The 14291-nt window shown below is 43.7% G+C and overlaps 1 protein-coding gene across 50 annotated transcripts in view; it reads right to left on the reverse strand.

Annotated features, from left to right (window-relative positions):
• Positions 1–14291, reverse strand: part of LOC110523375 (formin-binding protein 1) — a 126294-nt gene that overhangs the window by 37780 nt on the left and 74223 nt on the right. For all 50 annotated transcript variants that reach the window (XM_090234129.1, XM_090234117.1, XM_090234124.1 and 47 more), the window contains exon 7: positions 2687–2815. In XM_090234129.1, coding sequence (XP_090090255.1) covers positions 2687–2815 — 129 coding nt within the window. The remainder of the gene's footprint in view (positions 1–2686; positions 2816–14291) is intronic.

Consider the following 14291-nt stretch of genomic DNA (forward strand, 5'->3'; position numbering starts at 1 on the left):
ACCTGGAATATATTGGGGATGAGGGTGTAGTATTATCTGGAATACATTGGGGATGAGGGTGTAGTATTATCTGGACTATATTGGGGATGAGTGTGTAGTATTAACTGGAATATATTGGGGATTAGTGTGTAGAATTACCTGTAATATATTGGGGATGAGTGTGTAGTAATGTGTAGTATTACCTGGAATATATTGGGGATGAGGGTGTAGTATTATCTGGAATATATTGGGGATGAGGGTGTATTATTAAATATAATATATTGGGATGAGGGTGTATTATTATCTGGAAAATATTGGGGATGAGTGTGTAGTATTAACTGCAATATATTGGGATTGGGGTGTAGTATTAACTGAAATATATTGGGGATGAGGGTGTAGTAATGTGTAGTATTACCTGGAATATATTGGGATGAGTGTGTAATATTAACTGAAAAGTATTGGGGATGGATGTGTAGTATTACCTCGAATATATTGGGGATGAGAGTGTAGTATTACCCGTAATATATTGGGGATGGGGGTGTAGTATTACCTGGAATATATTGGGGATGAGGGTGTTTTATTATCTGTAATATATTTGGGATGAGGGTGTAGTAATGTGTAGTATTACCTGGAATATATTGGGGATGAGTGTGTAGTATTAACTGAAATGTATTGGGGATTAGTGTGTAGAATTACCTGTAATATATTGGGGATGAGTGTGTAGTAATGTGTAGTATTACCTGGAATATATTGGGGATGAGGGTGTAGTATTATCTTGAATATATTGGGGATGAGGGTGTAGTAATGTGTACCTGGAATATATTGGGGATGAGGGTGTAGTATTACCCGTAATATATTGGGGATGTGGGTGTAGTATTAACTGGAACATATTGGGGATGAGTGTGTAGAATTAAATATAATATATTGAGGAAGAGGGTGTAGTATTACCTGGAATATATTAGGGATGAGGATGTAATATTGCCTGGAATATATTGGGGATGAGGGTGTAGTATTGCCTGGAATATATTGGGGATGAGGGTGTAGTATTATCTTGAATATATTGGGGATGAGGGTGTAGTAATGTGTACCTGGAATATATTGGGGATGAGGGTGTAGTATTACCCGTAATATATTGGGGATGTGGGTGTAGTATTAACTGGAACATATTGGGGATGAGTGTGTAGAATTAAATATAATATATTGAGGAAGAGGGTGTAGTATTACCTGGAATATATTAGGGATGAGGATGTAATATTGCCTGGAATATATTGGGGATGAGGGTGTAGTAATGTGTAGTAACACCTGGAATATATTGGGGATGGGGGTGTAGTATTACCTGGAATATATTGGGGATGAGGGTGTAGTATTGCCTGGAATATATTGGAGATGAGGGTGAAGTAATGTGTGGTAACACCTGGAATATATTGGGGATGGGGTTGTAGTATTACCTGGAATATATTGGGGATGAGGGTGTAGTATTGCCTGGAATATATTGGGGATGAGGGTGTAGTAATGTGTAGTATTACCCGTAATATATTTGGGATTGGGGTGTAGTATTACCTGGAATATATTGGGGATGAGGGTGTAGTATTATCTGGAATACATTAGGGATGAGGGTGTAGTATTGCCTGGAATATATTGGGGATGAGGGTGTAGTAATATGTAGTAATACCAGGAATATATTGGGGATTAGTGTGTAGTATTAACTGAAATGTATTGGGGATGAGTGTGTAGTATTACCTGGAATATATTGGGGATGAGGGTGTAGTATTGCATGGAATATATTGGGGATGAGGGTGTAGTATTATCTGGAATATATTGGGGATGGGGTTGTAGTATTACCTGGAATATATTGGGGATGAGGGTGTAGTATTGCCTGGAATATATTGGGGATGAGGGTGTAGTAATGTGTAGTATTACCCGTAATATATTGGGGATTGGGGTGTAGTATTACCTGGAATATATTGGGGATGAGGGTGTAGTATTATCTGGAATACATTAGGGATGAGGGTGTAGTATTGCCTGGAATATATTGGGGATGAGGGTGTAGTAATATGTAGTAATACCAGGAATATATTGGGGATTAGTGTGTAGTATTAACTGAAATGTATTGGGGATGAGTGTGTAGTATTACCTGGAATATATTGGGGATGAGGGTGTAGTATTGCATGGAATATATTGGGGATGAGGGTGTAGTATTATCTGGAATATATTGGGGAAGGGGGTGTAGTATTATCTGGAATATATTGGGGATGAGGGTGTAGTATTATCTGGAATACATTAGGGATGAGTGTGTAGTATTACCTGGAATATATTGGGGATGAGGGTGTAGTATTGCATGGAATATATTGGGGATGAGGGTGTAGTATTATCTGGAATATATTGGGGAAGGGGGTGTAGTATTATCTGGAAATTATTGGGAATGAGTGTGTAGTAATGTGTAGTATTATCTGGAATGTATTGGGGATGAGTGTGTAGTATTAACTGGAATATATTGGTGATTAGTGTGTAGTACCTGTAATATATTGGGGATGAGTAATGTATGGTAATGTATTGTAATATCTGGAATATATTGGGGATTAGTGTGTAGTAATGTGTGGTAAAACCCGGAATATATTGGGGAGTAGTGTTTAGTATAAATATATTATATTGGGGATGAGAGTGTAGTATTGAATATAATATATTGGGGATGAGGGTGTAGTATTACCTGGAATATATTGGGGATGAGTGTGTAGTAATGTTCATTCTGCTCCTGGTTGAACTTGGTCAGGTAGTTGGAGTATTCAGTCTTACTGTCTGCTGCAATCTGGTGTCTCATCTGAGCCTGCTGCCGCGCCTGAGGAGAAACAAACACACATCACACATACACACTTAATGAACTTGGTGCCTTCATGACTCACACATCTGTGCACGCATACACGCACGCACTCACACACACACTATCCCAGATGCAGGTCTGTTGAGGGAGCAGCAGTAGCAGGAGCCATTAGCAACACACAGTGTATGTTGAGTGATACACACACAAACAGGAAATAACCTAAAAGAGCCATAAATACCCAACATAACCCTTGAATGAGAGGAATGGAATTCACCACAGACTACAGAGTTCTATGTCATGTGATCCTCAGACAGTCCTCACCATAGTGCAGGTCATGGCTGCCCAAAGTAAGTTCCTTCCAACGGTAAACCAGGCCTGTCCCTCTCCTGCCTACAGTACACCAAGCATGTCCCTGTCTGTCTCCTCCCTACAGTACACCAGACCTGTCCCTGCCTGTCTCCTCCCTACAGTACACCAGACCTGTCCCTGTCTGTCTCTTCCCTACAGTACACCAGGCCTGTCCCTGTCTACCTCTCCCTACAGTACCCCAGGCCTGTCCCTGTCTACCTTCTCCCTACAGTACCCCAGACCTGTCCCCGCCTGTCTCCTCCCTACAGTTCACCAAGCCTGTCCCTGTCTACCTTCTCCCTACAATATACCAGGCTTGTCCCTGTCTGTCTCCTCCCTACAGTACACTTGGCCTGTCCCTCTCCTCCCTACAGCACACCAGGCCTGTCCCTCTCCTCCCTACAGTACACCTGGCCTGTCCCAGTCGGGCCTCCTCCCTACAGTACACCAAGTCTTACCCTGTCTGTCTCCTCCCTACAGTACACCAGGCCTGTCCTGGCCTGACCTGAGCCATACCATATTTCTATCAATGTTAGGTTCCATTCGAATTGAAGGCAGTCAATTCAGGAAGTAAACACAGATAATTTATTTTCAGTGACTTCTCAATACACTGAATTCCCAGCTATTTATTTTTAATGTGTTTACATTTCAGAATTTTACATTCAAATCACTTGAATTGACTGCCTTCAATTTAACTGAACAAAAATATGAATGCAACAATTTCATTGATTTTACTGATTTACAGTTCATATTGAAAGAAATTAGACCCTAACCTATGGATTTCACATAACTGGGATAAAGATTTACAACTGTTGGTCACAGATACTGTACCTCACAATTGCCCTCAGGATCTCGCATTTTGGTGCATTCAAATTGCCATTGATAAAATGCAATTGTGTTTGTTGTCCATAGCTTATGCCTGCCCATACCATAACCCCCCCCCCCCCCCCCCCCCCCCCCACCAAGTCACAGAAACAGACACACACACAGGGCTGGCATTAGAATCAAATGGAGGAGGGACACAACTTCTTGACTACCACACCTATACAGAGTGAACAGAGCGGTGAATGTGTGTAAAAGAGAGGCAGGTGTGTGGAAGGATAGATACACCCTGGCAACACTAATGATCAACAAACCTCAGACTCTAACCTCAGCTGCCTCACATCCTGTTGACGCACTAGGCAGTAAACAGTGGATAACCTAGCTCAGTATGATACACACACCAAACACACACCTCTTCTGCAGAGACACTTTAATCTCTGAAACAAATCTAAAACCACAAAGCTAAACTGAGACTGAAATGTCTTAAGGCACGCACATATTGCACCGAATGTGGATCTAGCGTTCGTCTGCCGCTCATTCATCGTGTGGTAGAATAGCCGTGCACTCAGTTTGCAAATTACATTCAGAGGTGCTAAATATTCTGGGCCAGCAAAAGCTGTGGGTGTGTCCGAGACCTTCCAGAAATAAATAAATGCACCTTACCGACATACATGTGATCTTGTCAGTGTTTTGAATTTTAAAAAAGGGACAGAAATAAATGTCTGATGCTTTTGCTTGCATAGCCACATTAGCCAAACAGTACAATGATTAATGTCAACGGTGCTAAGGATAAAGCAAGCAGAAGGTTTTGACAAATACACACATGAAGAGACTGAGCGATATAAGCCTAAACTCACAGAAAAAACAACAGGTATGAAGACACAGCAAACAGACCACCAAAGACAACTTATTATGCTAAAAAGCAACTCTACAAACAGAGATATATAGACACACGTGATAGGACAGAGAACAGTGCTCAGTATTGGACAGAGTCTAGATATAGGACAGTGCTCAGTATTGGACAGAGTCTAGATATAGCACAGTGCTCAGTATTGGACAGAGTCTAGATATAGCACAGTGCTCAGTATTGGACGGAGTCCAGATATAGCACAGTGCTCAGTATTGGACAGAGTCCAGATATAGCACAGTGCTCAGTATTGGACAGAGTCCAGATATAGCACAGTGCTCAGTATTGGACAGATTCCAGATATAGCACAGTGCTCAGTATTGGACAGAGTCCAGATATAGCACAGTGCTCAGTATTGGACAGAGTCCAGATATAGCACAGTGCTCAGTATTGGACAGAGTCCAGATATAGGATATAGGCCAGTGCTCAGTATTGGACAGAGTCTAGATATAGCACAGTGCTCAGTATTGGACAGAGTCCAGATATAGGCCAGTGCTCAGTATTGGACAGAGTCCAGATATAGGCCAGAGCTCAGTATTGGACAGAGTCCAGATATAGTACAGTGCTCAGTATTGGACGTAGACCAGATATAGGCCAGTGCTCAGTATTGGACAGAGTCCAGATATAGCACAGTGCTCAGTATTGGACAGAATCTAGATATAGGCCAGTGCTCAGTATTGGACAGAGTCCAGATATAGGACAGTGCTCAGTATTGGACAGAGTCCAGATATAGCACAGTGCTTAGTATTGGACAGAGTCTAGATATAGCACAGTGCTCAGTATTGGACAGAGTCCAGATATAGCACAGTGCTCAGTATTGGACAGAGTCCAGATATAGGATATAGGCCAGTGTTCAGTATTGGACAGAGTCCAGATATAGGACAGTGCTCAGTATTGGACAGAGTCCAGATATAGCACAGTGCTCAGTATTGGACAGAGTCCAGATATTGCACAGTGCTCAGTATTGGACAGAATCTAGATATAGGCCAGTGCTCAGTATTGGACGGAGTCCAGATATAGCACAGTGCTCAGTATTGGACGGAGTCCAGATATAGCACAGTGCTCAGTATTGGACAGAGTCCAGATATAGGACAATGATCAGTATTGGACAGAGTCCAGATACAGCACAGTGCTCAGTATTGGAAGGAGTCCAGATATAGCACAGTGCTCAGTATTGGAAAGAGTCCAGATATAGGCCAGAGCTCAGTATTGGACAGAATCTAGATATAGCACAGTGCTCAGTATTGGACAGAATCTAGATATAGGCCAGTGCTCAGTATTGAACAGAGTCCAGATATAGCACAGTGCTCAGTATTGGACAGAATCTAGATATAGGCCCGTGCTCAGTATTGGACAGAGTCCAGATATAGGACAGTGCTCAGTATTGGACGGAGTCCAGATATAGCACAGTGCTCAGTATTGGACAGAGTCCAGATATAGCACAGTGCTCAGTATTGGACAGAGTCCAGATATAGGCCAGTGCTCAGTATTGGACGGAGTCCAGATATAGCACAGTGCTCAGTATTGGACGGAGTCCAGATATAGCACAGTGCTCAGTATTGGACAGAGTCCAGATATAGGATATAGGCCAGTGCTCAGTATTGGACAGAGTCTAGATATAGGCCAGTGCTCAGTATTGGACAGAGTCCAGATATAGGACAGTGCTCAGTATTGGACAGAGTCCAGATATAGCACAGTGCTTAGTATTGGACAGAGTCTAGATATAGCACAGTGCTCAGTATTGGACAGAGTCCAGATATAGCACAGTGCTCAGTATTGGACAGAGTCCAGATATAGGATATAGGCCAGTGCTCAGTATTGGACAGAGTCCAGATATAGGACAGTGCTCAGTATTGGACAGAGTCCAGATATAGCACAGTGCTCAGTATTGGACAGAGTCCAGATATTGCACAGTGCTCAGTATTGGACAGAATCTAGATATAGGCCAGTGCTCAGTATTGGACGGAGTCCAGATATAGCACAGTGCTCAGTATTGGACGGAGTCCAGATATAGCACAGTGCTCAGTATTGGACAGAGTCCAGATATAGGACAATGATCAGTATTGGACAGAGTCCAGATACAGCACAGTGCTCAGTATTGGAAGGAGTCCAGATATAGCACAGTGCTCAGTATTGGAAAGAGTCCAGATATAGGCCAGAGCTCAGTATTGGACAGAATCTAGATATAGCACAGTGCTCAGTATTGGACAGAATCTAGATATAGGCCAGTGCTCAGTATTGAACAGAGTCCAGATATAGCACAGTGCTCAGTATTGGACAGAATCTAGATATAGGCCCGTGCTCAGTATTGGACAGAGTCCAGATATAGGACAGTGCTCAGTATTGGACGGAGTCCAGATATAGCACAGTGCTCAGTATTGGACAGAGTCCAGATATAGCACAGTGCTCAGTATTGGACAGAGTCCAGATATAGGCCAGTGCTGAGTATTGGACGGAGTCCAGATATAGCACAGTGCTCAGTATTGGACGGAGTCCAGATATAGCACAGTGCTCAGTATTGGACAGAGTCCAGATATAGGATATAGGCCAGTGCTCAGTATTGGACAGAGTCTAGATATAGCACAGTGCTCAGTATTGGACAGAGTCCAGATATAGGCCAGTGCTCAGTATTGGACAGAGTCCAGATATAGGACAATGCTCAGTATTGGACAGAGTCCAGATATAGTACAGTGCTCAGTATTGGACGTAGTCCAGATATAGGCCAGTGCTCAGTATTGGACAGAGTCCAGATATAGCACAGTGCTCAGTATTGGACAGAATCTAGATATAGGCCAGTGCTCAGTATTGGACAGGGTCCAGATATAGGACAGTGCTCAGTATTGGACAGAGTCCAGATATAGCACAGTGCTTAGTATTGGACAGAGTCCAGATATAGCACAGTGCTCAGTATTGGACAGAGTCCAGATATAGGCCAGTGCTCAGTATTGGACGGAGTCCAGATATAGCACAGTACTCAGTATTGGACAGAGTCCAGATATAGGATATAGGCCAGTGCTCAGTATTGGACAGAGTCCAGATATAGGACAGTGCTCAGTATTGGACAGAGTCCAGATATAGCACAGTGCTCAGTATTGGACAGAGTCCAGATATAGCACAGTGCTCAGTATTAAACAGAGTCCAGATATAGGATATAGGCCAGTGCTCAGTATTGGGCAGAGTCCAGATATAGGACAGTGCTCAGTATTGGACAGAGTCCAGATATAGCACAGTGCTCAGTATTGGACAGAGTCTAGATATAGCACAGTGCTCAGTATTGGACAGAGTCTAGATATAGCACAGTGCTCAGTATTGGACAGAGTCCAGATATAGGACAATGATCAGTATTGTACAGAGTCCAGATACAGCACAGTGCTCAGTATTGGAAAGAGTCCAGATATAGCACAGTGCTCAGTATTGGAAAGAGTCCAGATATAGGCCAGAGCTCAGTATTGGACAGAATCTAGATATAGCACAGTGCTCAGTATTGGACAGAATCTAGATATAGGCCAGTGCTCAGTATTGAACAGAGTCCAGATATAGCACAGTGCTCAGTATTGGACAGAATCTAGATATAGGCCCGTGCTCAGTATTGGACAGAGTCCAGATATAGGACAGTGCTCAGTATTGGACAGAGTCCAGATATAGCACAGTGCTTAGTATTGGACAGAGTCCAGATATAGCACAGTGCTCAGTATTGGACAGAGTCCAGATATAGGCCAGTGCTCAGTATTGGACGGAGTCCAGATATAGCACAGTGCTCAGTATTGGACGGAGTCCAGATATAGCACAGTTCTCAGTATTGGACAGAGTCCAGATATAGCACAGTGCTCAGTATTGGACAGAGTCCAGATATAGCACAGTGCTCAGTATTGGACAGATTCCAGATATAGCACAGTGCTCAGTATTGGACAGAGTCCAGATAGAGCACAGTGCTCAGTATTGGACAGAGTCCAGATATAGCACAGTGCTCAGTATTGGACAGAGTCCAGATATAGCACAGTGCTCAGTATTGGACAGAGTCCAGATATAGCACAGTACTCAGTATTGGACAGAGTCCAGATATAGGATATAGGCCAGTGCTCAGTATTGGACAGAGTCCAGATATAGGACAGTGCTCAGTATTGGACAGAGTCCAGATATAGCACAGTGCTCAGTATTGGACAGAGTCCAGATATAGCACAGTGCTCAGTATTGGACAGAGTCCAGATATAGGATATAGGCCAGTGCTCAGTATTGGGCAGAGTCCAGATATAGGACAGTGCTCAGTATTGGACAGAGTCCAGATATAGCACAGTGCTCAGTATTGGACAGAGTCTAGATATAGCACAGTGCTCAGTATTGGACAGAGTCTAGATATAGCACAGTGCTCAGTATTGGACAGAGTCCAGATATAGGACAATGATCAGTATTGTACAGAGTCCAGATACAGCACAGTGCTCAGTATTGGAAAGAGTCCAGATATAGCACAGTGCTCAGTATTGGAAAGAGTCCAGATATAGGCCAGAGCTCAGTATTGGACAGAATCTAGATATAGCACAGTGCTCAGTATTGGACAGAATCTAGATATAGGCCAGTGCTCAGTATTGAACAGAGTCCAGATATAGCACAGTGCTCAGTATTGGACAGAATCTAGATATAGGCCCGTGCTCAGTATTGGACAGAGTCCAGATATAGGACAGTGCTCAGTATTGGACGGAGTCCAGATATAGCACAGTGCTCAGTATTGGACAGAGTCCAGATATGGCACAGTGCTCAGTATTGGACAGAGTCCAGATATAGCACAGTGCTCAGTATTGGACAGAGTCCAGATATAGCACAGTGCTCAGTATTGGACAGAGTCCAGATATAGCACAGTGCTCAGTATTGGACAGAGTCCAGATATAGCACAGTGCTCAGTATTGGACAGAGTCCAGATATAGCACAGTGCTCAGTATTGGACAGAGTCCAGATATAGCACAGTGCTCAGTATTGGACAGAGTCCAGATATAGCACAGTGCTCAGTATTGGACAGAGTCCAGATATAGCACAGTGCTCAGTTTTGGACAGAATCTAGATATAGGCCAGTGCTCAGTATTGAACAGAGTCCAGATATAGCACAGTGCTCAGTATTGGACAGAATCTAGATATAGGCCCGTGCTCAGTATTGGACAGAGTCCAGATATAGGACAGTGCTCAGTATTGGACAGAGTCCAGATATAGCACAGTGCTTAGTATTGGACAGAGTCCAGATATAGCACAGTGCTCAGTATTGGACAGAGTCCAGATATAGGCCAGTGCTCAGTATTGGACGGAGTCCAGATATAGCACAGTGCTCAGTATTGGACGGAGTCCAGTTATAGCACAGTTCTCAGTATTGGACAGAGTCCAGATATAGCACAGTGCTCAGTATTGGACAGAGTCCAGATATAGCACAGTGCTCAGTATTGGACAGATTCCAGATATAGCACAGTGCTCAGTATTGGACAGAGTCCAGATAGAGCACAGTGCTCAGTATTGGACAGAGTCCAGATATAGCACAGTGCTCAGTATTGGACAGAGTCCAGATATAGCACAGTGCTCAGTATTGGACAGAGTCCAGATATAGCACAGTACTCAGTATTGGACAGAGTCCAGATATAGGATATAGGCCAGTGCTCAGTATTGGACAGAGTCCAGATATAGGACAGTGCTCAGTATTGGACAGAGTCCAGATATAGCACAGTGCTCAGTATTGGACAGAGTCCAGATATAGCACAGTGCTCAGTATTGGACAGAGTCCAGATATAGGATATAGGCCAGTGCTCAGTATTGGGCAGAGTCCAGATATAGGACAGTGCTCAGTATTGGACAGAGTCCAGATATAGCACAGTGCTCAGTATTGGACAGAGTCTAGATATAGCACAGTGCTCAGTATTGGACAGAGTCTAGATATAGCACAGTGCTCAGTATTGGACAGAATCTAGATATAGCACAGTACTCAGTATTGGACAGAGTCCAGATATAGGACAATGATCAGTATTGTACAGAGTCCAGATACAGCACAGTGCTCAGTATTGGAAAGAGTCCAGATATAGGACAATGCTCAGTATTGGACAGAGTCCAGATATAGGACAATGCTCAGTATTGGACAGAGTCTAGATATAGCACAGTGCTCAGTATTGGACAGAGTCCAGATATAGGACAATGCTCAGTATTGGACAGAGTCCAGATATAGGACAATGCTCAGTATTGGACAGAGTCTAGATATAGGACAGTGCTCAGTATTGGACAGAGTCTAGATATAGGACAGTGCTCAGTATTGGACAAAGTCTAGATATAGGCCAGTGCTCAGTATTGGACATAGTCTAGATATAGGCCAGTGCTCAGTATTGGACAGAGTCCAGATATAGCACAGTGCTCAGTATTGGACAGAGTCCAGATAAAGGACAATGCTCAGTATTGGACAGAGTCCAGATATAGGACAATGCTCAGTATTGGACAGAGTCCAGATATAGCACAGTGCTCAGTATTGGACAGAGTCCAGATATAGCACAGTTCTCAGTATTGGACAGAGTCCAGATATAGCACAGTGCTCAGTATTGGACAGAGTCCAGATATAGCACAGTGCTCAGTATTGGACAGAGTCCAGATATAGCACAGTGCTCAGTATTGGACAGAGTCCAGATATAGCACAGTGCTCAGTATTGGACAGAGTCCAGATATAGCACAGTGCTCAGTATTGGACAGAGTCCAGATATAGCACAGTGCTCAGTATTGGACAGAGTCCAGATATAGCACAGTGCTCAGTATTGGACAGAGTCCAGATATAGCACAGTGCTCAGTATTGGACAGAGTCCAGATATTGCACAGTGCTCAGTATTGGACAGAATCTAGATATAGGCCAGTGCTCAGTATTGGACGGAGTCCAGATATAGCACAGTGCTCAGAATTGGACGGAGTCCAGATATAGCACAGTGCTCAGTATTGGACAGAGTCCAGATATAGGACAATGATCAGTATTGGACAGAGTCCAGATACAGCACAGTGCTCAGTATTGGAAGGAGTCCAGATATAGCACAGTGCTCAGTATTGGAAAGAGTCCAGATATAGGCCAGAGCTCAGTATTGGACAGAATCTAGATATAGCACAGTGCTCAGTATTGGACAGAATCTAGATATAGGTGAGTGCTCAGTATTGAACAGAGTCCAGATATAGCACAGTGCTCAGTATTGGACAGAATCTAGATATAGGCCCGTGCTCAGTATTGGACGGAGTCCAGATATAGCACAGTGCTCAGTATTGGACAGAGTCCAGATATAGCACAGTGCTCAGTATTGGACAGATTCCAGATATAGCACAGTGCTCAGTATTGGACAGAGTCCAGATATAGCACAGTGCTCAGTATTGGACAGAGTCCAGATATAGCACAGTGCTCAGTATTGGACAGAGTCCAGATATAGCACATTACTCAGTATTGGACAGAGTCCAGATATAGGATATAGGCCAGTGCTCAGTATTGGACAGAGTCCAGATATAGGACAGTGCTCAGTATTGGACAGAGTCCAGATATAGCACAGTGCTCAGTATTGGACAGAGTCTAGATATAGCACAGTGCTCAGTATTGGACAGAGTCCAGATATAGGATATAGGCCAGTGCTCAGTATTGGGCAGAGTCCAGATATAGGACAGTGCTCAGTATTGGACAGAGTCCAGATATAGCACAGTGCTCAGTATTGGACAGATTCCAGATATAGCACAGTGCTCAGTATTGGACAGAGTCCAGATATAGCACAGTGCTCAGTATTGGACAGAGTCCAGATATAGCACAGTGCTCAGTATTGGACAGAGTCCAGATATAGCACATTACTCAGTATTGGACAGAGTCCAGATATAGGATATAGGCCAGTGCTCAGTATTGGACAGAGTCCAGATATAGGACAGTGCTCAGTATTGGACAGAGTCCAGATATAGCACAGTGCTCAGTATTGGACAGAGTCTAGATATAGCACAGTGCTCAGTATTGGACAGAGTCCAGATATAGGATATAGGCCAGTGCTCAGTATTGGGCAGAGTCCAGATATAGGACAGTGCTCAGTATTGGACAGAGTCCAGATATAGCACAGTGCTCAGTATTGGACAGAGTCCAGATATAGCACAGTGCTCAGTATTGGACAGAGTCCAGATATAGCACATTACTCAGTATTGGACAGAGTCCAGATATAGGATATAGGCCAGTGCTCAGTATTGGACAGAGTCCAGATATAGGACAGTGCTCAGTATTGGACAGAGTCCAGATATAGCACAGTGCTCAGTATTGGACAGAGTCTAGATATAGCACAGTGCTCAGTATTGGACAGAGTCCAGATATAGGATATAGGCCAGTGCTCAGTATTGGGCAGAGTCCAGATATAGGACAGTGCTCAGTATTGGACAGAGTCCAGATATAGCACAGTGCTCAGTATTGGACAGATTCCAGATATAGCACAGTGCTCAGTATTGGACAGAGTCCAGATATAGCACAGTGCTCAGTATTGGACAGAGTCCAGATATAGCACAGTGCTCAGTATTGGACAGAGTCCAGATATAGCACATTACTCAGTATTGGACAGAGTCCAGATATAGGATATAGGCCAGTGCTCAGTATTGGACAGAGTCCAGATATAGGACAGTGCTCAGTATTGGACAGAGTCCAGATATAGCACAGTGCTCAGTATTGGACAGAGTCTAGATATAGCACAGTGCTCAGTATTGGACAGAGTCCAGATATAGGATATAGGCCAGTGCTCAGTATTGGGCAGAGTCCAGATATAGGACAGTGCTCAGTATTGGACAGAGTCCAGATATAGCACAGTGCTCAGTATTGGACAGAGTCTAGATATAGCACAGTGCTCAGTATTGGACAGAGTCTAGATATAGCACAGTGCTCAGTATTGGACAGAGTCCAGATATAGGACAATGATCAGTATTGTACAGAGTCCAGATACAGCACAGTGCTCAGTATTGGACGGAGTCCAGATATAGCACAGTGCTCAGTATTGGAAAGAGTCCAGATATAGGCCAGAGCTCAGTATTGGACAGAATCTAGATATAGCACAGTGCTCAGTATTGGACAGAATCTAGATATAGGCCAGTGCTCAGTATTGAACAGAGTCCAGATATAGCACAGTGCTCAGTATTGGACAGAATCTAGATATAGGCCCGTGCTCAGTATTGGACAGAGTCCAGATATAGGACAGTGCTCAGTATTGGACGGAGTCCAGATATAGCACAGTGCTCAGTATTGGACAGAGTCCAGATATGGCACAGTGCTCAGTATTGGACAGAGTCCAGATATAGCACAGTGCTCAGTATTGGACAGAGTCCAGATATAGCACAGTGCTCAGTATTGGACAGAGTCCAGATATAGCACAGTGCTCAGTATTGGACAGAGTCCAGATATAGCACAGTGCTCAGTATTGG

Source organism: Oncorhynchus mykiss, chromosome 5 (assembly GCF_057628025.1).
Source record: "Oncorhynchus mykiss isolate SJ-2025 chromosome 5, ASM5762802v1, whole genome shotgun sequence".
In the NCBI taxonomy this organism is placed as follows: Eukaryota; Metazoa; Chordata; class Actinopteri; order Salmoniformes; family Salmonidae; genus Oncorhynchus; species Oncorhynchus mykiss.